General features: G+C 48.0%; 7 protein-coding genes across 11 annotated transcripts; 4 read left to right on the top strand and 3 right to left on the bottom strand.

The window, feature by feature from the left end:
* Positions 1 to 62: 62 nt before the first annotated feature.
* Positions 63 to 3,800, top strand: LOC117141770 (glycerol kinase). The gene is made up of 3 exons (XM_033305401.1): positions 63 to 552; positions 2,283 to 3,413; positions 3,471 to 3,800. Exons 1-3 carry the CDS (start codon positions 283 to 285, stop codon positions 3,684 to 3,686), a joined length of 1,617 nt encoding a protein of 538 aa, XP_033161292.1. The 5' UTR covers positions 63 to 282; the 3' UTR covers positions 3,687 to 3,800.
* Positions 585 to 2,201, bottom strand: LOC117141771 (nitrilase and fragile histidine triad fusion protein NitFhit). Its single transcript, XM_033305402.1, has 2 exons — positions 2,113 to 2,201; positions 585 to 2,059 (listed from the first exon to the last, which is right to left on the bottom strand). The coding sequence occupies exon 2, from the start codon at positions 2,041 to 2,043 to the stop codon at positions 661 to 663; it is 1,383 nt and encodes a 460-aa protein (XP_033161293.1). The 5' UTR covers positions 2,044 to 2,059; positions 2,113 to 2,201; the 3' UTR covers positions 585 to 660.
* LOC117141773 (BTB/POZ domain-containing protein 10) lies at positions 3,743 to 5,691 on the bottom strand. Its single transcript, XM_033305403.1, has 4 exons — positions 4,830 to 5,691; positions 4,522 to 4,719; positions 4,132 to 4,449; positions 3,743 to 4,073 (listed from the first exon to the last, which is right to left on the bottom strand). The coding sequence occupies exons 1-4, from the start codon at positions 5,416 to 5,418 to the stop codon at positions 3,859 to 3,861; spliced, it is 1,320 nt and encodes a 439-aa protein (XP_033161294.1). The 5' UTR covers positions 5,419 to 5,691; the 3' UTR covers positions 3,743 to 3,858.
* A 442-nt stretch (positions 5,692 to 6,133) lies between these two features.
* On the top strand, positions 6,134 to 17,942 carry LOC117141186 (PHD finger protein rhinoceros). Of its 2 annotated transcripts, none has more exons than XM_033304524.1 (8): positions 6,134 to 6,243; positions 6,835 to 7,160; positions 7,233 to 7,785; positions 7,847 to 8,041; positions 8,127 to 8,343; positions 8,396 to 8,585; positions 8,638 to 9,254; positions 9,324 to 17,942. In XM_033304524.1, exons 3-8 carry the CDS (start codon positions 7,334 to 7,336, stop codon positions 17,385 to 17,387), a joined length of 9,735 nt encoding a protein of 3,244 aa, XP_033160415.1. In that variant the 5' UTR covers positions 6,134 to 6,243; positions 6,835 to 7,160; positions 7,233 to 7,333; the 3' UTR covers positions 17,388 to 17,942. The 2 variants fall into 2 exon arrangements, with proteins under 2 accessions (XP_033160415.1, XP_033160416.1); XM_033304525.1 differs by lacking the exon at positions 6,134 to 6,243 and adding an exon at positions 6,445 to 6,459.
* Positions 17,943 to 19,635: 1,693 nt separating this feature from the next.
* On the bottom strand, positions 19,636 to 21,418 carry LOC117141194 (mitochondrial carrier homolog 2). 4 transcript variants are annotated; one of them, XM_033304543.1, is made up of 5 exons: positions 21,339 to 21,418; positions 20,942 to 21,238; positions 20,713 to 20,881; positions 20,160 to 20,657; positions 19,636 to 20,098 (listed from the first exon to the last, which is right to left on the bottom strand). In XM_033304543.1, the coding sequence occupies exons 2-5, from the start codon at positions 21,150 to 21,152 to the stop codon at positions 20,026 to 20,028; spliced, it is 951 nt and encodes a 316-aa protein (XP_033160434.1). In that variant the 5' UTR covers positions 21,153 to 21,238; positions 21,339 to 21,418; the 3' UTR covers positions 19,636 to 20,025. The 4 variants fall into 4 exon arrangements, with proteins under 4 accessions (XP_033160434.1, XP_033160433.1, XP_033160435.1 ...); XM_033304542.1 differs by having other exon boundaries at positions 20,942 to 21,241; positions 21,339 to 21,411; XM_033304544.1 differs by having other exon boundaries at positions 20,942 to 21,241; positions 21,351 to 21,411.
* An 83-nt stretch (positions 21,419 to 21,501) lies between these two features.
* On the top strand, positions 21,502 to 22,748 carry LOC117141195 (tRNA pseudouridine synthase-like 1). The gene is made up of 4 exons (XM_033304546.1): positions 21,502 to 21,682; positions 21,740 to 21,868; positions 21,928 to 22,242; positions 22,298 to 22,748. The coding sequence occupies exons 1-4, from the start codon at positions 21,606 to 21,608 to the stop codon at positions 22,725 to 22,727; spliced, it is 951 nt and encodes a 316-aa protein (XP_033160437.1). The 5' UTR covers positions 21,502 to 21,605; the 3' UTR covers positions 22,728 to 22,748.
* On the top strand, positions 22,714 to 23,372 carry LOC117141196 (dual specificity protein phosphatase 19). Its single transcript, XM_033304547.1, has one exon. The coding sequence runs from the start codon at positions 22,735 to 22,737 to the stop codon at positions 23,344 to 23,346; it is 612 nt and encodes a 203-aa protein (XP_033160438.1). The 5' UTR covers positions 22,714 to 22,734; the 3' UTR covers positions 23,347 to 23,372.
* Positions 23,373 to 23,425: the final 53 nt, after the last annotated feature.

Below are 23,425 nucleotides of genomic sequence, written 5' to 3'. Positions count from 1 at the left end.
GGTTTCTTCTCAATAGCGAGAATCGCGTTCTTCTATGATGCATAAACGTTATGTCGCGCCCATTCACAGTAAATATTTACTATCCGACGGGTTTTTAGCTTGCACACACCGCTATCGTAACGATTTGCAAAGAGAAGGCTCGCTCACCTTATCTCTTATCGCATAATTTCCGTCGAATATGTCGACAAGATTCCAATAACTAATTTTAGTGTGAAACAAGCTCGCGAGAAAGCGTGCTGGCATTTATTGACTGTAAAGGTGAACTCTGGACACAAAAAAAAAATGGATTCTCCAACAACCGAGACGACCCCGCCTCCACCCACGCTATCTGGTCCATTCGTTGGGGCTATTGACGAGGGAACCACTTCCGCGCGATTTATTATATTTCGTGCGGGCACTGACGAAATTGTGTGCTTTCATCAGATTGAAGTGGAGTCTATTTTCCAGAAGGAGGGATGGTGCGAACAGGATCCCATGGCCATAGTGAATACGGTCAACGAGTGCATCGCCGGTGCCTGCAAGAAACTTGTGACCGCGGGCGGGAAGGTTGAGGTACGTCACTTCCAGATGAATCGATTCCGAAATGGCCGATTGACAATCAATCTCTTTATTATATGTTCTTCATAAATCACATCGCAGGGAAAGGGGTGGGGTAAGAAGCTAGCTTATGTCCGTCAGAAATTTGCGATAAACTTGCGCCTCCTCGATCCTTTCCTCGATGGTGCGCGGAGGCTTTTCCTCGGCGCGCTCATCTAGTTTCACGTAGATCTGATCATTGTGCCCAAAGTCTCCCAGACGGCGGGGCATTATATGAAAGTGTACATGGGGAACAGTTTGTCCGGCCTGTGCACCATCTTGCACAGTGACGGTGGCGGAAGTTGTCTGGTAAATCTTCTCCAACAGTCTTTGCACCAAACACACAGTGGTGAACATATCTGCCATTTCGGCACAGTCGAGGCCACAAAGGCGCGGAGTCACTCGCTTAGTGGACACTAGGACGTGTCCCTTCACAACACAGCGTAGGTTGGTGAATGCGAAGCAATGCTCAGACTCATAAAAAATTGTGCGCCTGTCCACGACATTAGTGGCAAATGGTCGATCCTGGGTGGGTTCTTTGCTTCGAACGTTGTAGGCTGTTAGGGCGTAGATGTCGTTTCGCCGATGCTCGAAGCAGGGCATGGTCTGATACAGAGATTGAAGCACGGAAAGGTCCACCTCGGCCGTGCCTATATCAAGCTCCTGCTCGCCGCAGTCAGCCAGTACATTTCCCCAGGGGCTGACAATCATGCTGTGGCCCCAACTCTGTCGCTTCTGGTTGTGCCAACCTATCTGAGCCGCGGCGACCACAAAGCATTGAGTCTCTATGGCTCTGGCCCTCAGCAGGATTTCCCAGTGCGCCTTACCGGTTGCGTATGTGAATGCGGATGGGTATGTTAGCAAATTGGCACCCAGCTTCCTGAGCAGCACCGCCGTCTCAGCAAAACGCAGGTCGTAGCAAATCTGAAGCCCTATCTGGCCAACGGGAGTACTCACTGGGCGCTCAAGGCAGTATCCCGGCGTAACTGTGTCTGATTCGCGTAGGCGAACCTCTTTGGTCGTAACATCAAACATGTGCAGCTTTCTGTATACTGCTGCCAGTTCCCCTTTCTCGTTAAGCAAAACATGAGCGTTGTAGATTTTTTGATCGTTCCGCTCGTGCACGCCACCCAGGGAAATCCAAATTTTGTTGCACTTCGCCAATTCCCGGTACTGCGCCATTAACTCGCCGTCCAAACCCTCGGAGAGCTCTAAAGTTTGGGTCCGGCTCTCGCCCACAAAGTCACAGCACTCAGGCAGAAAGAGCATGCAGGCGTTCTGGGACTTGGCCCTATCCACTAGCTCTATCACTTGGCTAAGATTAGCCGCCTTGTCGCTGGTAGAGCGCATCTGTCCCACAGCAATGGTCGCACTTTGATCCTTCCTCTTTTGGACGGACATCCTGCGTAGCTGCTGATGAAAGGCGATCACAATGCTGCGTCTTGTGATATTAACTAGAGTTGACATTGAAACGGGGCGCCGGCTGTGGAAAATTTTCGAATCGTTACGTCGTAAGGTGTTATCAATTATTTTTACTTAGTTGTTTACTGCCCTGCTCTCTTTACCATTCCCCTGGCTACGGCGTTTCCCAGAGAATGGCAAACAAGTGTGTACACACACAACCAAGGAAAGAATATACAAGAGTTGACCGTTTAAACTTAATTCGAATATTTGAAATTGAATGCTAAGCTTTCGGCTCGTTTCAGGATATCGTCACGATTGGAATAACAAACCAACGCGAGTCCACAGTTGTCTGGGATAGAAACTCCGGCCAACCGCTGGTGAACGCTATCATCTGGCTGGACAATCGTACCACCAGCACGGTGGAGGAGCTTTTGGAGACTATTCCGAACAATGCCAGGAATATCAACTACCTGCGCCCATTGTGCGGACTTCCTCTGTCTCCGTACTTTTCGGGGGTGAAACTACGCTGGCTTCGGGACAACGTGCCGGTTGTCAGCCAGGCTATGGAGAAGGGCACGGCCATGTTTGGCACCATCGACACCTGGCTAATGTATAATCTTACGGGCGGGAAGGACTGTGGTGTCCACAAGACGGATGTGACCAACGCTTCGCGCACTATGCTCATGAACATCGAGACCCTTCAGTGGGATGCCAACTTGCTAAAGTTCTTTGGGCTGCCCAAGGCCATTTTGCCGGAGATCTGCTCGAGCTCGGAGTTCTACGGCAGCATTGCGCAGGGCGTTCTGCAGGGCATAGGCATAACATCGGTTCTGGGCGACCAGCAAGCCGCTCTAGTGGGTCAACAATGCCTGGCCAAAGGTCAGGCTAAAGCCACTTATGGTACTGGATGTTTTCTGCTTTATAACACAGGACCTTCAATTGTTCACTCAACGCATGGGTTGCTAACGACTGTTGGATACCAACTAGGACGGAAGGCAGTCCCATTTTACGCCCTTGAGGGAAGCGTGTCTATTGCCGGTGCCGCATTCAACTGGCTGCGCGACAACATGAACATTATTCAAAACTCGGGGCAGATCGAAACCATGGCTAGCACTGTGGACAACTCTCTTGACGTATACTTCGTGCCAGCTTTCAATGGACTCTACGCCCCCTACTGGAATCAGGACGCTCGCGGTGTCATTTGTGGATTGAGTGAAGAAACAACAAGTGAGCACATAGTACGAGCCACCCTGGAAGCAGTTTGTTTCCAGGTCCGTGATATTCTCGATTCGATGCACAAGGACTGCAAGATTCCACTGGCCAAGCTTATGGTAGACGGGGGCATGACTGTGAATAATCTGTTTCTGCAGCTACAATCCGACCTAGTAGGGATTCAAGTACTCCGGGCGAAGATCGCAGAGACAACAGCGCTGGTTAGTACTTTAACTTGTGATGTAAATGCAGCTTCAATAACCAAGCAAATGTTTTAGGGAGCTGCAATGGCAGCCTACAAAGCCGTTGAAAACCGATACCAAATGGAGGCTCCACTCTCGAAATCTGGCCCCCGAGAAGCCATAAAGCCATCAATCAGTGCCACCGATCGCAACCTGCGCTACCAAAAGTGGAAAATGGCTATCGATCGCTCACTGAACTGGGAGACTTCGACGCTTCCACAGGGCGAACGGGAGGCCTTTGACGGAGCGTGATCACAGCTAATGTCTGATAACGTTCATGTTCTTCTATTCGTGGATCAATTGCTTGGTTTTTCGTGTTCGAAATTTCCATTTATTAAATATACTTATAAAAATGTTAATCAAAAACGTAGAGTTTTCCTGTGCGCGATGTTGCTCTGGCAGTGTGTTCCGCCTACCACCCGATCTACATATTTTCGTCAACTATGCCGACGGCTACAGCGATCGCTGCCTGGTCCAACTCGTTGAGCATTACAACGCCCCCGGCCGCCTCGTCGACGCCTACCACGACTGCTGGACCAGCCACGCCTATAGCTGCGGGTGCGACGGCCATACCGGCAGCGAGCTCAGCATTATTGGGATGCGGATTAGCCACTGCAATAGGGGGAATCGGATTTCCACCTAAAAACGAATTTGGGATTTTAGGGAGCTGTTACTCTTCGTTTCGAGCCTTACGCACTTGCGTCTAATTCCAGTGGCGGATCGGCATTTGCTTCCGCTAGATTCGTGACAGACTTGGATTTTACACACTGGAAATCAACATGGCGACTCTTTGCTTCCTCCTTCTCCCAGGACATGTGGATGAAAGGTCGTTGCACATAGCTGTAGATGACCTCAGCCCGTCCACCGGGCCGCCTTCGGATCTTCTCTTTGTGGGTGGGGTATCCCTCTATGCCGCAGCGTATCTTCTTAAGACCGCGATCCTTCATCACCTGTTTGGCCACATCGCGGTTCTCTATGTACTTGAAGAATCGGTGCATGGCAGTGCTGTGCACGGCTGCATTAGAAATGTTAGTGTTGCTTACACTTCCGTGACACTATTGCAACCACATTTTTTAAATACACTCACTCTGACAATACTCCTCGCCCATTTGAGGCGGAAATTCTTCGTCCCACTCGACCATATCGTCTTCAAGGAGCACCACAACGTGGCACTCTCGATCCCCGCGCTGCGCCGAGGCCACCATGAGGGGCAGAATTAGGTCCTCAAGAAAGAGTTCAAATTGTTGTCGCGCTCCTTCATTGCTAAGCTCGTGGAGAAGGCCTCCTTTATGTCAAACATAACAGAGGGCATGTTACAAGGAAAGAGACGGAAAACAAGCAGAGGTGGCCACAACTAAGGTTCGCCCTGGCAGGAATGGTTCACGTTATACTCACTTAGGTTCTGGCAGCGCACCGTGGTTGCGTCGAAGGGAATGAGCAGATAATCACAGGCTTCTTTTAGTTCCGGTACCGAAACAGTGGGCGGGCAGCGGATAACACCGCTTTTGTAGTACTCCAGAATGGCTCTAAACACTAAGTGCGAAATGCCGTCGGCAACGTCGTACTCGCCGCGCTCGTTGGTATGCGCGAACTGGAAGCCAGAGCCGAACATCGTGCCTAGCATTGTGGTGGGATGTGCTGTAAGCAGTGATTGCTCCACCGTGAAGCGCACGCCGTCCACAAGCATGGTGATCCTCTCGGGAGGGACCGGCAAGCGGCCCATTCCGGAACCCGTTGGCTGGCAGCTGGGAGATGCTCCGCATGGGGACTTTATGTCGTGCTTGGGCACAGCCCCTCCGCCTGACATATTGTGCTGCGGACGGTTGAGCCGGCTGCGCTCCTTCAGGATGCGCCTCCTCCGCTCCTCGGCTGTTTCCAGAACTTCCTCGCTGCTGTCGCTACTGTACGTGTCCTGCTTCTGGGCAAGGGGCGCCTTGCTACTGATATTGTTACTACTACTGTTCAGACTTGGAGTGTTTGACATGTTTGTTGCGTTTGATGAGCCACTCTTCAAATATTCCAGTACCACACCGTTCCACCGACTTTTCGAGAAAGACAAAGACTATCTGGCAGAGGACGGTCAAATTAGCGAGGCTCCGTTGAAAAAAGCCTGCTTATCGCTGCATCAGAGGTCCGATTAAATAGTATTCACGTTGCCTTTGTGCGACGCGACTTTTTCCTTTTTACATATAGTTATAAATATACATATTTTTTCTTGTTGGTGCTGGAGGTGAGCTTCTGGGTGCGCTCAGTCGATAGTTTTCCTCTGTAATCACAATAAAACATTTTTAACCGATACTTATTTTCAGTCGCGATTTTTGTTTTCAGTTTATCGGGTTTTTTTTAAACGAATAAAAAATTCCTCTCTAAAGATGTTAAAAGATTAAAAGAACCTTGTATATTCGTCCGGTTAAATTATTTGCGACATTAATTGTTACATAATTATTAACTTCTAGTATGTTAAGAAAGTCTAGAATATTTAGAGGTAATAATAAGAAAATTCTTCATTAACGTATTTTAGCTTAAAGTAAAAAGCTTTTTTATTCGAATACTTAAATATATAATTTAATATGAAAATGCTGTGGAAATTAATTAAATGTTGTTAAAACAAAATACAGCGCTGGTCCGAATGCAACTCTGTATATACCCAAGCTGTGTATCGATAGCGACCACCGACTAAATGCACTCGATAGTTTAAATTTGCAACCGTTCATCATGGCGATCTGAGAAAAATAATTTTTGCTCAAAAATAAAATAAATAATCAAAAGAATTGTAATTCCTGCGAACGCAAATGCGATTTTGGGAAACGTGAGTTTGATACGGACGCTTCGCAAAATGCGAAGGCTGTGAGCGGTCTTCGATCAGTAACAAGTGCTTGTCGTGTGTGTCTGCGGCGGCAAAAAACCCAAATGTAAAATATATAACAAAATCCCAACTCCCCCAAGAATGGGCAGTGCTAAAGTGGCGCCCTGAGTGGGCATGTCGCGTGCGGACGCGCTAGGGACGCGCAGAGTGGCTGCCTAGGTGTGCGGATAGCAATAACAAATAAGTTGTTATAATAAAAGTGTAAAAAAAAGTGCAAAAACTATGATTGCTTCTGAGAAGTGAAGTGGTGGAGGGGTATGCTGGGTGCCGTGTATAAGCTGGCTGATGCAACACGAACGCCACCTGCTTGCCTCCTGCTTGCACTCACGCGCATAGTAAGCGCGCCCTTAAACGAGCGTGCTGTGTGCGAGCGGGAGGGCGACTGTGGGTGTTGCACCAGTCACCTATTGGCAGCTTGAGCGTTTTTCTATATTTTTTGTGTATTTTCGGAAAGCATAAAAAATGTGGACACTTACTGGGAACGATCCTAATATAAGCGAATAACCCACAAACATATGTCTTCTCTACCACCAGACTAGCAAATGCTCGTCGAGAATCCAAACCAGTAAGCCAAACGCCAAAGAAAAACTTCCAAAAGTCTGTGCATAAACAACGAACAATAACAAAAGGCAGCAAGCGGAAGGTGGCAGTGGAAGTGGATTAACTCGCCCGTGGAGAAGTGCGGAGCACACAGGACTGCAAAGTGGCGTCGCTACTGGATATTAGGGCTGGGGCAGCAGCGGCGTCCATGTCCACGGGGCACAAAGGGTGGACCTCCAAGAATCACGACCGCACCACAGCCAGGAGAGCGCAGCAGCAGCAGCCGGTGTGGTGTCGCCAACTGTGGCCTTAAGCATGTAGTAAGTAAATTTGGTTAGTAAATTAATCGCGTGAAATATGTATTGAAGCTGCTTTTGCCTGCTTACTTCTAGGTCTTGCAGCAAACAACCCGTTCTCTAACAAGCACAAGACACAAGAACAAGGTACCAATCGAAGCAAAAACACACAAATATCCAATCAACACCAATGAAAAATGTCACAAAGAGGTAAGCGCGGTAATCAGCATCATCACCAGTCGCACCATCCGCCGCCGCAACAGCATCAGCGCAAGGATGTTGAGCCGCAGCCGCCGCCCACCAAGCGGCGCAAAGGTAGGCCACCTAATGGAGCCACTACGGCAGCAGTAGCTGAAGTGACTGGAGCGGGTCCAGCTACAGGGTCAGAGCGTGTGCCAGTTTTGCCTTTGTGCAAAAGCAAACATGAAGAGCCAGAGACGGAAGCAGGGGGAGGAGGACAAGGAAGAGCTGCGGCAGGCGCTACCAGCACTAGCAAATCGAAGTCAACGAAACTGGCAAAGTCCGCAAGCAAGTGCAAGTCGCAGGGGGCGAGTTCTAGTAGCTCCTGGCAGGCGCGGTCTGTAGCGGACATCAAGATGTCGAGCATCTACAATCGAAGCTCAACGGAAGCCCCAGCTGAACTTTACCGGTATTAACAGACCAGCAAACCAATTAGACATGATTCAATAATATTGAAATTTAAATTGCAGCAAGGATCTCATTAGCGCAATGAAATTGCCAGACTCTGAGCCGTTGGCCAACTACGAGTATTTAATAGTAACGGACCCATGGAAGCAGGAATGGGAAAAGGGTGTGCAAGTTCCCGTTAACCCAGACTCCCTTCCAGAGCCATGCGTCTATGTTCTGCCCGAGCCTGTTGTGTCTCCAGCGCACGACTTTAAGCTGTAAGTTAATACCTAGCAAATCTTATCCCGTACTCGTGAATTTCTGTACTGAACCTATACATTGCCTTGCGGCTCTCGTTTACAGCCCGAAAAATCGCTATCTGCGCATTACCAAAGACGAGCACTACTCGCCGGATCTGCATTACCTGACGAATGTTGTTGCCTTGGCGGAGAACACATGTGCCTATGACATAGATCCTATTGACGAGGCCTGGTTGCGCCTCTACAACAGCGATCGTGCCCAATGCGGTGCTTTTCCCATAAACGCGACGCAGTTCGAGCGCGTCATTGAGGAGCTAGAGGTAAGCTCGCTAAGCTCCTTGCTGGACCAATATATTGACTTTTGTGTTCTAGGTTCGTTGCTGGGAACAGATTCAAGTCATACTTAAACAAGAAGAAGGCTTGGGCATCGAATTCGATGAGAATGTCATCTGCGATGTTTGCCGATCGCCCGACTCCGAGGAGGCGAATGAAATGGTATTCTGTGATAATTGCAATATCTGTGTGCACCAGGCGTGTTATGGCATTACAGCAATTCCATCAGGTAAGCAGCACCTTGTGGTGTGGAAATGTGCTCATTTGAAATTTTGTTTCAGGACAATGGCTATGCCGCACTTGTTCGATGGGAATTAAGCCGGACTGTGTCCTCTGTCCAAACAAGGGCGGCGCTATGAAATCCAACAAGTCGGGTAAGCACTGGGCACACGTCTCTTGCGCTCTGTGGATACCCGAGGTCAGCATTGGGTGTGTGGATCGCATGGAACCCATCACGAAAATCTCTAGCATTCCTCAGTCGCGCTGGTCCCTGATCTGTGTACTTTGCCGCAAGCGCGTTGGCAGCTGCATCCAGTGCTCAGTAAAGCCCTGTAAAACAGCATACCACGTGACTTGCGCGTTTCAACATGGCTTGGAAATGCGTGCAATCATAGAGGAAGGCAATGCTGAGGACGGCGTAAAGCTTCGATCCTATTGCCAGAAACACAGTATGAGCAAGGGTAAGAAGGAAAATGCTGGTAGTCATGGGGGAGGCAGTGCCTCAGTCGCAAGCGCCATGCAGAAAGCAAACAGATACGGCAGTGGGGCTGGTGGAGGAGCCGACGATGGCAACAACGCGTGCGGGACAACTGGAGAGGATCCACGCAGGCGGAAAAATCATCGTAAAACCGAACTGACCTCCGAGGAACGTAACCAAGCCAGAGCTCAGCGTCTTCAGGTTAGTAGTTTCTTTTCCGTTGTGGTTTCTGCATGCATTCAGTTTCTAACTTTTCCCATTGACTTTCAGGAGGTGGAAGCTGAGTTCGATAAGCATGTTAACTTTAATGACATCAGTTGCCATCTGTTTGATGTCGACGACGATGCTATTGTTGCCATATACAATTATTGGAAGCTCAAGCGAAAGTCTCGACACAATCGCGAGCTTATCCCGCCCAAGTCCGAAGATGTGGAGATGATAGCCCGTAAGCAGGAGCAGCAGGATATGGAAAATCATAAGCTGGTCGTGCATTTGCGACAGGATTTGGAGCGAGTTCGTAATCTCTGCTATATGGTTAGTCGAAGGGAAAAGCTTTCCCGCTCTCTCTTTAAGCTACGTGAGCAGGTATTCTACAAGCAGCTTGGAGTTCTGGATGAGATGCGCTTGGAGAAGCAGCAGACCAAACAAGAGCAGCAACAACCTGTGATGGATCTGAACGCTGTAATCTACGCCAACGACGGACCTACTTTGTATGACCGTTTCTACAGCTCTGTGGGAGGACAAACTGTGCCGGCGCAGTACCAGGATTTGAAATACATCCTTGAACAGCTTATGGGGAAGCTGCAGAGTGGTAAACAGGGCCGTGGCCGTGCCTCGCTGTCTCCCAACAAACGCAAGCAGCCTGCTAAACCTTCGCCAAACAAGAAGCTTAATAATGGCATTCTTAGTTCACGCACATCCTCGCCTGAGAAGACTGCGGCAGGGAGTAAGGTGGGAACGACTGCATCCAAGGTACGGTCTCCGCCAGAGAAGCATCCTACAGGGAGGCGTGCCTCGAAGAGCAGCGCGGCGGCGGCGACGTCGACCCACAACAAAAGTCAATTCCACTCAAATATCCGCAGTAGCACGACCTCCCATTCGTCAAGCGGCACTTTATCATCAGGTAATTCCAGCTCGGCGAACGGTACCAGTAGCTCCGATAGTTCCTCAGGAAGTGATTCGGGTAGTGAAAGCGGTAGCTCTAGCGCGGGTAGCGGAGTCTCCAAGCGAAAGTCTTCCTCAGGAAGTCCCCTTAAAAAGCAAAGCTACGCTCGGTCCGTTGAGCAGCGGCAAAAACAGCGGCAGAGACGTCAAAGTGAAGCAGTTGCGGGTGCGTCTGCAGCGTATCCGGATTCCAGGTCTGCAAGCAGCTCCAGCGACGGTGAAGACGAGCGATGTAGAAACCGCCAGGAACCAGAGCGTGGTGCGAGAAGGGGGCCAATCCAAAGTAAATCAGTACCTAATAGGAGCCAGGCAACTAGGTCAAAACCTACCACGGAAACAGGCGTTGGAGAGGGAACTGGTGCCTCAGCAAGACGAAAGTTGTCTACAACAACACGAGGACTTGCCCAAATGGATAAAGATGCCGAGGAGAGCGTATCGAGCGACGAAAGTGAGGAATTGTTGCCTCTAAGAGGCGAACGACAGCGTGAGAGCACAACGACTTCCGGAGTAGCCAGGACTGGTTCGACCATTGGTAGAAATTTGGGACAGCATATCTACTCCGACTCCGAAAGCAGTTCCTCTGAACAAGAAAAAGACCAGGAGGAGCAGGCAACCGTGGAAAGCAATGTTAGTGACTCACAAAACCAACAGACGATTAGAACAAAGGCAGCTATGAAAGAGTTTGTGCCAGGAACAGCAGCCACAACATCTTCTACTTCCCAAGCAGCGTCCTCAACTAGTAAAGCGAAGAACACGAGGGAAGGAAAGGAAGGGGCTACCAGTATCGGCAACAGTACAAAAACCAAACCGAACCCGAATGCCAAGTTGTATCCGGCAGATCTTTTGGTGGTGCCACAGCGCCAGGCAGCCAAGAAGGCTTCTGAGAACATGCGATCCACAAATCTCGCGACGACGCTACAGCCAGATGTGTCTGACAGAGTCAGAGAGCCAGACATAAATTCCATTTCAGTCCCTGCAAAGAGCAAGCTGAAGGATTCAAGCTCTCGTGTGTCGAATGAAACGGATAAATCAAGTCTTGAAAAAGTACGAGCAAAAGAACACTTACAGAAGACGGTTGGAAAAACGTCCGAAAGCGCACCTGCTGAACGTGGAAAGCGCGGAAGGCCACCAAAGGTCCCAAAGGATGCTCGTCCGCCATCTATTACGGAAAATGACAAGCCTGCCCTCCCAACGCATACTCAAAGCAAGCCCCAATCTGTCGTCGCTACCCCAGCCTCAGCCAAGTCTAACTTTGCAGTCTCATTGGTTCCCCAACGACAAGCGGCTAAGAAGGCAGCCGAGCAATTAAAGAGTAGCAAACCCGTTCTAGAATCTTTCTCAACGGGGAACGACATTTCCGACAAAGAAACAATGACGTCGGCAACGGGATCCGGATCAGGATCATCTGTTCCAGCGCCCACCACGCCAATTAAGCCTACCAGACGGACCTCAATTAAAGAAGCACCAATTACTCCAAAGGAACCCTTAAGCAGCAGAAGAAAATCAAAAGAAGATTTGCTGGCGACACCTATAAAAACAACTCCCCCGGTTAAGCGCCGCGTAGTTGTCCCCAATCTTTCAAGTTCTAGCTCTGGCGACAGTGAAAGTTCCAGCTCCTCTAGCAGCTCAGGAAGTAGTTCCAGCAGTGGTGGCAGCGACTCGGACAGCGAGTCTCAGGCCAGCAATTCGGAAAACCCATCTAACAGAGAGCCTCCTGTAGCCCCTGCGAAAGTGCCATCTGATTCCTCTCTTGTGCCAAAACGTTCACCCCGCAAATCTATGGATAAGCCTTCAGCATTAACTGTTGCGCCAGCATCGGTCAATATATTGAATATACCATCTACGCGGTCTCGCCAGAACTCTACAACAAAATCGCCAAAGGTAGCACTGCAGAAGGCAGTGGTATCCGTTGAGGATGACGTCAAAAGTACGCCGAAATCACAACGTCTCCAGGGCTCTTTGGACGAATGTGTAAAGCGGGTCCAGTTGGAACAGGCTACCAAAAGAGCGACTCGGGGCTCCAAGTCGCGACCGCCCTCGCCTACTGCTAAATCGTCTCCAGAAAAGACAGTATCCAGATGTAAATCTCGAGCGGAAGAATCTCCTAAGAAGGTTGCAAATTTAGAACAAGAAATTAGCCAGAGAAAAGTAGCTAGCGGGAAAGCGACTAGTTCGTTGGACAAGCTGTTAAATAAGAAACAGCAGCAGATAAACCATTCTGCTAAAACTAAATCCCCACCAATGTCACCAACTCCACCTGCTTCTGAAACACTTATCGTAAGAGATCAATGTGATCTTAAACCCGAAGAGGTGTCCATCCAACAGACTAACTTGGAAGCAGATGCACAACCCGAACCCGATCTGGACCCAGAGTCTGCGGTAGAAGCTGGTGAACTTCCAATGGATATTGATGAGGAGCTTACCACTGCTCCAACGCGAACCCAAGTATCTGCAAGCGCGAGTAAACTGGCAGACATAATCGACGATGAACGTCCACCGGCCGCTCCGCTACCCGCCTCGCCCACTCCTACCCCTACCTCTAATGACGAGTTGTCTGACGCTGGAAGTGATCTTAGCGAACGGCGGCGCATGCGCTGGCGTTCCCGACGAAGAAGAAGGAGACGCAGTCACGAGCCCGACGAGGAACACACGCATCACACCCAACATCTCCTCAACGAGATGGAAATGGCTAGGGAGCTGGAAGAGGAACGTAAAAACGAGCTGCTTGCAAATGCGAGTAAGTACTCGGCGTCTACATCCTCTCCAGCAGTCACTGTTATTCCGCCCGATCCGCCGGAAATAATTGAACTGGACTCAAATTCTGCAGAGCAGCAACAGCAGCATCTGCATGACCAATCCCTGCCGCCTCCGCTTGTTGTGCAATCCCCTGCTGCCGATGTTGTACCAACAGTTATGCAGCAACAACTGCTACCCTCACAACGGCCCCTAATAGAGCAACTTCCTGTCGAGCACTTACCCATCGTTGAGACAATACTGGAGATGGAGGACAGTAAATTCGCTAACAACTTCGCGTCGAACCTAGCCAGTGTGTTAAATCCTCCCAATCAGATGAGTCTAATCGGGTCTAGTATAGACAGGGGTAAGCAAATAAGTGAGGAGGATAGCATCCAAGCAACCCGAAATCTCTTAGAGAAACTGCGCAAGACGAAACGCAAGGCACAGGATGACTGCAATAGCAAGGAGGCGGTCGATCTATTACCTCCAACTCCAGCCATCCCATCGGTTTTTCCTTTTCACAATGCTGCGGACCCAGAGGATATCATTCATGCTCAAAAAGAACAGCAGCAGCAGCACCAACAGCAACAGCAACAGCTGCAATCAGCACAAACATGTATTTATGGAAACTCATCAGGACCTAACTCTGTTGCATCATTGACTATCAAGGATTCGCCTATGACAGCCAACAGTGGAAGCTATGCAAACAGTCTCACCAACACTCCAAATGCTACACCCACCAACGCAACAATGAACAATCTTGGGTTTCAAGTAAATTTTCCGAACTCTCAGCAACATCCAACGTTAGGTCTCTTCCTGGAAAAATCACCCCACCAGAAAGGGGCTTGTCCCCTATCTAGCAACGGTGGAGCTAATGTAGGGCAACCTGGACCCACTCCAGACTTTGTAGACTTGGCAGCGGCAGCGGTGAAGAACACTCTCGGAAGCTTTCGCGGAGCTGCAACCGTTCCCACACAATCCGGAACGGGAGGAAATGCGAAGATCACCGACTACGATGAGAGCACACGAATGCAGTCGCCATTCGGGGGAATGCCGTGGAACGAAAGCGATCTCATTGCTGAGAGAAGAAGTAGCTCGCCTAGTTCAGTGTCCGAATCAAATGATCCTCCTCCGCCACCTCCAGTCGTTTCGGCAACAGCAACAACGGCTCGATCCCTCGCTCAGCTTGAGAGCTGTAAAAACTTTTTCAACAGCTATCCAAGCGGTAATGCCGGGCCTGGCACTGCAGCAAACGCTACAGCGCCCTTTAACCATCCTCCAATGGTGAACGGTATTGATTCCATACCAATGTTCAACAATACTAATACGACTCAGCAGCAACCGACGACGCCAACTCATCAACAGCAACAGCAGAGAACTCCAAACAATCAGTACAACGGAACTATCTACCCCCAACTAGCGGGTATCATGCATCCACAGACAACTCCTACAGAACCGCCTTCAAGCTTATACGGCAATGGGGGAGTTGTAGGTGCTGTGCAGTCCACTACACTACCTCCACCGACTCAGGTCAACCAGTACCCCGGAACACCTTATTCCGCGGCTAGTTTGGGCATGATTTCTGTACAACAGCCTGCGCTTTCAACAGTTCCTGTTCAGACTACAACAACACCCAATCATCCGTTTTCTCTGACTTCGCCGATTGATGGAAAAATGCCGACATATCCGGCTCAGCTTCTAAGCAGCTGTGCAGAAGCAGCCGTTGCGTCGATGATGCCACCAACCCCACCGGTTACAGTTACAGCCAAGGACTCGCCAAGCAAGAGAACAAGCGTCAGTGGTAGTAACATATCTAAAAAACAGACACACAAATCACCCCAACTTCCGCAAGGAAAATCGCCCGGAAAGTCGCCAAGACAGCCTCTGCAGCCACCAACGCCTCCTGCACCAGTTCCCGTGGTGGCATTGCCGCCGACTAAATATGACCCCCAGACGCACACATTACAGGGCAAGCCGCGGCAGCGTGCTCCGCGCGGAAGCGGCGGCTCTGGAGCGCCAGGCAGGGGCAGGGGACGTGGAAGGGGTAGAGGACGTGGAGGAGGAGTTACCAGTGGGATGGCTATGGTACTGCCTCCGCCAATGTCAGATTACGGGAGCAATACTCATATAGTCAATAACTTGGTCGGAACTCCATTTGAATTCAACAACGAGTTTGACGACATGGCAGGACCTGGTGTGGAGAATCTGCAATCGCTAAGGGACCGGCGAAGAAGTTTTGAGCTTCGAGCTCCACGAGTTCAAAACAAGTCATCCACTACGCCAACAACTGCAGCAACCACAAATCCTCTTCTCCATCCAGTGCTGCCGGGACCTGTAGACATGAGAACGTACAATCTCGGATTTGAGGCACCGCACAGTACAGCATCTCAAGAGGCCTACCAGAATAATCTTCTGGGTGCGTTTGACTCGGGAACCGCTGATCAGACACTCAGCGAGTTCAACGAGGAGGACGAACGCCAGTTCCAGTCGGCACTGCGAGCAACTGGAACTGGAACCTCGCCCAGCAAACAGCATTCAGGACCAACGGCACTGGTTGCACCTACAACTGGTCCCAATCCAACACCTGCACAAAATCTTCTTTTACATTGCACGGAAGCAAACCAAATGGCACCCAATGTGGCTGCCACAGGTGCTGCTACGCATTTGGTCGAAGGCTCGCTGGTTGAAGCATCTCTAGAGGCCACTTCAGAGGAGGTATCGATCGACTCAGACAGCACGATACCACACTCCAAGACCTCGATTTCAGATGCCAGAACTCAGATTAAACTTAAGATCAAGAGCCCACTGGCCTATCCAGAACACTATAACGCCATGACGAACAGTAACAGTCTGACTCTTACCAGCACTCTGGTGCAGTCGTCAAATGTAGTGCAAACCACCGTATCCACGTCGACTGTAGTCAGTGCGTCATCAGCCGTTAGCGGCAACTCTCGCCGCATGCGAAAGAAGGAACTTCTTAGTCTTTATGTGGTACAGAAAGATAACCACAATGACGATAGCTCATGCGGACTGCCAGCCGCATCCGACACTTTGCCCCTTGAGAATTTGCGAAAGTCGGAGGAGGAAGACGAACTTTCAGGTGGCAACGGTACGAAAAGGTTCAAAAAGAACTCTAGCAGCAGGGAATTGCGTGCTCTTGATGCGAACTTAGCCCTTGTGGAGGAACAGTTGCTTTCAAGTGGTGCAGGAGCTTGTGGAGGAGGATCATCGGGTGACGGCAGACGGCGTAGCGCTTGTAGCTCTGGTAGCAATAACGACAACAACGGAAAGACTGGGGCAGCTAGTAGTGCAGGTAAGAGGCGAGGACGCAGTAAGACTCTCGAAAGCAGTGAGGATGACCACCAGGCCCCTAAGCTGAAGATCAAAATCAGGGGGTTGACGGCCAACGAGACACCTTCAGGTGTTTCAAGCGTCGACGAGGGCCAAAACTACAGTTATGAGATGACCCGAAGGGCTTGTCCACCTAAAAAGCGTTTGACTAGCAATTTTAGCACTCTTACACTAGAGGAGATCAAGAGGGACTCGATGAATTACCGCAAGAAAGTCATGCAGGACTTTGTCAAGGGCGAGGACAGCAACAAGAGAGGGGTAGTAGTCCAAGATGGCGAGTCGCTCATAATGCCCCAGCCTCCCACAAAACGACCTAAGTCTTCCAAGCCCAAAAAGGAGAAGAAGGAAAAGAAACGGCAAAAACAGCAACAGCTTATCTTAAGCAGCAGTACAACCACCATGACCACGACCTTAATTGAGAACACGGCCAGTGCGTCGCCAGGTGATAAGCCTAAGCTGATCCTCCGTTTTGGCAAACGAAGGGCGGAGACCACGACAAGAACCGTCAGTGTGGAGCAGCCTCCTACCTTGGAGGCTCCAGCACCCCTGCGATTTAAAATAGCCAGGAACTCATCTGGCGGCGGCTACATAATCGGTACGAAGGCGGACAAAAAGGATGAGCCTACGGCAGACAACACGTCTCCGATTACGGAGCTGCCACTTATATCACCACTCAGAGAGGCGTCACCACAGGGCAGACTGCTCAACAGCTTTACACCGCACTCCCAGAATGCTAATACGTCGCCAGCCCTGCTTGGTAAGGACACGGGTACCCCATCGCCGCCATGCTTGGTGATAGACTCTAGCAAAAGTGCAGACGTGCATGACTCCACATCCCTGCCCGAGAGTGGAGTGGCTGCGATGGGCGTGCAGTCGTCCCTTGTGGATGCGACCACACCTTTGTGTGTCAACGTGGGAAACTACGAGAATAGCAACAACTCATTGCCATCAGCCAGTGGCACCGGATCGGCTTCCAGCAACTCCTGCAATAGCAACTCGAACAACAACAACGGCAGTGGAGGAGGACGCGCCAGCGGGGAAGGCGCTTTACTTCCATTGAAAAAAGACTGTGAAGTTAGATGATAATCGGAGAACGCGAAAATGTCGCATGTAAGCGTATCCTGTAACTTCGTTCATTCAAGCTTTCGATAATCCCCTCCCTTTGTGATTTGGTTCCTTGCCCTCGCCCCCATTAGAGTGTTAGCTTTCATAGAAAATGAGCGAACTGCAGGTCCTTAATCGAACTTTAAATTGTACAGTTAGTATGTAAGCCCCTTAACCATTCTTTTATCTGTCTCTAACTGGTTTGTTGTAATCGCATCAGCGTAAAGAAGATATTATCTATACACACCTATATAATATTAATATGCATATAGCACATTATGCGAGAAACAAAAAATATAAATTGTACATTTTTAGAAGCAGATTGTACATTTAAGGCTTTGTAAATTATTGTATTAAAGATATAAACGAAACAAAAAAGCAGACACAGTCGTCTAGCCTAAAAAAAATCCAAAAATGCTCTCGGTTTAGGTTTATAAAGTTTCCATTCACCTAAAAATCCTTCCACGCCTCCTACCCACTAAGCATGATTGATAAACCCCAGCATATATAATAAACACTATTTATTAATAATTATTTAATAAAATGTGTAAAATAATCGTAAAATATTAGCAAAAAGTGTTAAATGCGTGCAAAAAGTAACAACAATTTCAACAATTGTAGCTATAGTCATTAATTGTAGTTCTTAGCGAAAATCAAAGTCGGTTGACCCTGACCGCAATCTAAGTGCATATAATAGTCCCTGTTCCCAAACATGTGCGTAGAGAGAAAAACAAAAATTGAATAACAAAATTCCCTATCATTTCCGAAAGGGAATTGTTTGTATTTTAGCGTTTAAGAATGCAACGTATCGAAGAACTCCAGAGAAAAGTTAATGATTGTTTTGCGTTATATGATGTTAAAGCAATAGTAACGTAGGCAAAAGAACACTGGTTTTCTATAAGCAAAGGTGCCTGCAGCCTTGAGCGAAGTCACATACACAAAACAGGCCGAAGCAAGAAGCCATTGAAAACAGTACTGTTTGGTAGGTGTGATTGCATTCCAGATTCCGATTGCGGAACGATACACAACGCCCCGGTCCACCTAGCCTTTCTGTACTCTTTTGTCGCCAATAGTTCAAGAAGTTACTTCCCATTTAGTTTTCAATTAGCATGGGGCGTATCTCGATTAAAGGGGCAAAACAAAATTAACTAAAGAAATCATTTAAGTAACCCAGCAACAAATATTTATTCTAAAATAAACCCGCGAAAAGGCAAAAATAGAGAATAACTAATATAACTGTGTAAAGAACCAAGCAAGAAATAAATTTAGAAGTTAACGACACTTCTGTAATTGTAAATATTTGTGCGCAAAAAATGTTTTTAATTAATACCATTACGTTAACTCTAATTATTAATTAATGATTATGATTATTAATTTTAATTCTAGTTTTTAGCGAAAATTTAATAAAAGCAAAAAGCCTTATTTAAAAACAACATTGTTCAGAATTGCCCTGACCTTTGCTTTTCCTTTGTAGTCTGTAATTATTACAAACGTTCTTATACTCGACGCCTAGCTACTTGTCAATTACTGCGGAAGCAAAGGACTCGAAAGGACGCATATTAAGGGGATTTATGTGCGGGTACAACTACAGGGTGCTTGAACAAGGCAAATGCTATTTCTAGAACCCTAGCTCGGTGATGTGAATTCGAAATGCTGTCGGATGGCAGACCATTTACATCGTAGATATAAATTATTTATTTTTTATTCACTACAGTTTGCAGACCAACTACAAATAAGAATTGGTCGTAGATGTAAATTTGTTTGCTTGTCGGTATTGGAGATTTAGTAACAGCAAAGTATGAATATTGAAAAAATGATACTAGCGTGCATTATAGTTAGCACAGGACTAAATTCGCAAACTCAAACTATTTTTAAGCTTATATTAGGCTGTAAAAATCGTTTAAAGATCAATCAACAATCAATCAGATAAATTGTATTATATACATAAAAATATAGCAGAAATTAAACCATAACTGAATAAAGATAGTCAATTGAATTTTTTATGGCTTCGGCAGGAAAATATTTTTTCAATACTATATAAAATGCGCGGCAAAACTAATCAAAGTAAAATCTAATTTAATTAAGTTGGGTTTAAATGAGACCCATATGTCTTACTTAACTCCTAATCTTTAATACGTGTTACCTAAAAATAAAATAAGATTACGATACATAAACAATCACAATTTTAAGAGCGGTAACAGTAGACCATTATAATTTTAAAAAAATGTATATGGAAAAGTTGTGCTTCCACTGGTAGGGCAAAACGATTTATTTCAAAAATTTTGCAGTAAACAGTAACAACAAATATATCGGAGTCTGCACAAGATCGGGAAAGATTTTGGTCAACAATTTTTTCACGATTTCAGTTCTTGTAAATGCTGAAAGAAAAGAAAATATCGCGCAGGACTAACGGACCACGATGAAATCCACTTTAATGTAGATCTAAACTTGTATTAACAGAATTATAGCTGGGCTTGGAGACAGTAGAAAAATGCAGTTGTCTTGGATTGAAGCTTGTCATTGCCGAAAACCCATTAAAATGCAGGCCAAACACAACTAGGCAGTTATGTGTGGACTCCGGAACCCGTCCGTGGTCTTCCAGGCGCGTTGTTGACGTCTACTGGTAACGCGCCAGCTTAGGCAAGGGCGCGAATGAGGTGGCTATTACTGGAGAACTGATGGAATGTGACCTGGAAAGTCGAAGTTTTTTGTATTTACTAATTTAAGTATAAAGTTCACGGTAACACCCACCGCCAGAAAAGGGAGCTGCCGCGCTTAAGCTCTCCGCGAACCTGCAAATCATTCCAACAGTCTACCCAGCTCTTGTAGGCCGGCATAATTGGCGGTTGGGCAGCCATCAGGCGTGAACCACTTACCGCTGAGCAGGTGGATACCACCTGCAGTGGATACAGTAAACTAGATACGGCAAACTGTGTGAATCCGGAATTGTATTGCCTGCCCAACTTGTCCTTGATGATATATTTGTTAAGGATGTAAATCGTGGAGCTGCTGAGCACAAGGCAGGCCAAATCACCCAACAGCTTTGGCACAAGACCGGCGAAAAATCCCGCTATTCCCTCAGACTTCCAAATCTCGGCCACGGAGCCCACTATAGAAGTGTACAAGGTCTCGCGGCCGACAAACTGCGCCATCATGCGCAACGAGATTACGTGAAAGGGATGCGAGGCCACGACTCCGCTCACCATCAAAACAATATCCCGCTTCAGACTTTTCTTGAACTGGACGTACCTGAAAGAAAACAAATCAGGAGTTGTACGGAGGCACATGACAATCAAAGACTTGCAATTCCTCATCACTAAGCTGTGAGTCGTCCTTATTCTCATCTGGCTGCTCCAGGCCCAGTTGGTCGGCCACTCGGTCGCTTACCACCATGGCCACCAGAGAACCCACCAGTTTAGGAGCTAGACCGCGGTAGCAGCCGTAGAAGCCGTCGATCCGCCGAATGTGGCCAGCTGCAGGAGCCGCAGCGGAAATATTAGTTATGTTTCGGCAAAGAGGAACTTTGTACCTACCGTACTGAAAGATGTTCGGCAACTTCATGATCGGCTTGCCCAGTATCGACTTGCCGGGCAGAGGAGCGATCGGTTCGTAACCCAGCTGGATGAGGGTTTTGGAATATTCAAACGGATGAAGGACGGCGCTGACGCCCAGCCTAAGACCAAAGCGGATCCAGACATTAACCTCCGTATCCTCTGCGCGGGCGTGATCGGGAAAGCCGGCCATTCTAGTTACGTGGTGGGTGGAGTGACTGGGTGGTCTGGTGACTGCTTATGCCGAGGGCCCAACTCTGTAGCTATTAATTTGGAGGACTGCTGTGCAAAATACAGAAAAGTATTAGACCGTTGGCCGTCTCTTACAGGGTTGCAAAGGCTTTGGGAAGTTGTAAAATAATACTTTTTTTTTTATTACAAAACAATATACTTCTGACAGCAATGTGGCCGGGTGCTTCGTTGTTACTTAATGTCGTGAACCGATTCGTCATCGATTCATCGATATCTTCTCATTCTCTGGCGCAAAAAGAGCTCGGCTGTTGTATAACAAATAGTTGCTTTGTTGATTTACAGCTTTTTTATTTAGTTTAAATGTTGCTTTTCTAATTGTTCAACACATAATTTACAATCCCACCTCTAGTAGCGTTGATCAACCAGCTGCCCAAGCCCATCTCTAGCGATATGTATGGTGGTTGTTGGTCGTGCTCTATATAACATGCATAGGTATTTGTTGAACATTTCTTACATCGGCACTACTTTTCGGTAAGTGCGTCGAATTGTGAGAATGAATTGTTGAAACAAAACTTACCACCCCTACAGTGGTATTCAGAAGACGGTGAACAAACTGGAGCAGTCGCGTCTGGACACAAACTCCATACAAGGCTGTTTGGAGCTTGCGTTGCAGGTTTTTCACCCAACAAACGAAATACACACCGTGCTGTCCAGTCGGTTAGTGCAAGACAATATAGACCATATCTGTATAGTCTTTAGTCTCCGTTAACTTTCAGAACAGACGCCGGTGTACACGCCCTGCACTCCACGGTGCAGGTGGACCTGGAGCGGACTAATGGACAGCCCTATGATACAACCATATTAACTGGGGTGCTCAACCGAACCCTTAACAAACAGCGTCTTCCCATTCGAGTGCTTAGTAGTAAGTTGGTGGCCAACTCCTTCCACTGTCGCTACGACGCCACTGGACGGACCTATCTCTATCGCTTTGCCGTGGCAAAGGACCCACCCTTGGGAGACTGCAGTCTCCGGAATAGGTCGTTCGAGACCTTTATTCCAGTTGAAGAAATCGATCGCTGTTACTTTCTGCAGTAAGAAACTCCGGTAACCCTAAAATGATATTAGTAACCACTTGATCCACCATAGATCTTCTAGCTTCGATATCAAAAGAGTCCAGGCTGCATCGCGAATGTTTATCGGCGTCCACGACTTTCGAACTTTTATGAGTGTCAGCCGCCAGAAAGTTAGTCGGGATCATCCAATGTTTACAGTGCGCAAAATCGACGAGATTAATATACGTCCTGGTGAAACACGTGCATTGTCTTCGAACGCTATTCTGGCCGCTGAAACATATAACTATTGGGACATCGAGATTAGGGCTAAATCGTTTCTATACAAACAAGTAAGGCGCATTGTCGGCGCACTAATCGCTTTGGGTAACGGACGTATAGACGAGAGGTGCCTATATCAGATGCTCACCATTCCCTCGAAGAATTCTTGGGATCACCGTGTGCTCCTGGCTCCAGCTTGTGGGCTTTACCTTTGCAGAGTGCACTACCGAGAAACGGACATTTAATATCGCTATGATACTGCTGTATGAGCTGCAAAGGCGAATGGGCAACCTGAGACCCACCGCCACGGTTGTGACCACCCCCACCGGTGTGCGCTACATTGAGCGAAGGACTTCATCCGTCTGCGTGGAGGACATTGCCCAATGCTCCCAGCAACTGGATCCGCATAAATACGGCTTTGTCGTGGATACCAAGCCGGACTCTGTGCCCGCCTGCATTCTGAGCGACTTTCTCTACCTGGGCTCGCAGGATGCAGTTAGCCCGGAAAACATCATAAAATATAAGATAACTCACATCCTGAGTGTCGGCATACAGACGCCCGAAGTGGAGTGGCCCTTGCCCGTAAATTGTAAATTTTTGCCTTGCCTGGATCTGCCGGAAACAGACCTGATTACCTACATCTTGCCCGCGTCAATGGAGTTTATTGAAGATGCGCACAGGTCGCAGGGTTGCGTGCTGGTCCACTGCAATGCAGGCGTTTCGCGATCCCCCTCCGTGGTAATCGGTTATCTGATGCAGCGCCGTGACATGTGCTACGAAGATGCATACAATCTGGTAAAATCATGGAGACCATGTATTCAGCCCAATGCGGGATTCATACAACAGTTAAAGAGGTCTGATTAATAGTAAATAGGAAAAGTAACTATGAATGTTGTTTTCTTGTTTGTGGTTTTTAGTGTACTAATCCACATTTGTTGTACAA

Source organism: Drosophila mauritiana, chromosome 3L (genome assembly GCF_004382145.1).
Source record: "Drosophila mauritiana strain mau12 chromosome 3L, ASM438214v1, whole genome shotgun sequence".
Lineage (NCBI taxonomy): Eukaryota > Metazoa > Arthropoda > Insecta > Diptera > Drosophilidae > Drosophila > Drosophila mauritiana.
The sequence above is the reverse complement of the archived record's forward strand: the minus strand, read 5'-3'. Positions and strand labels throughout refer to the sequence as shown.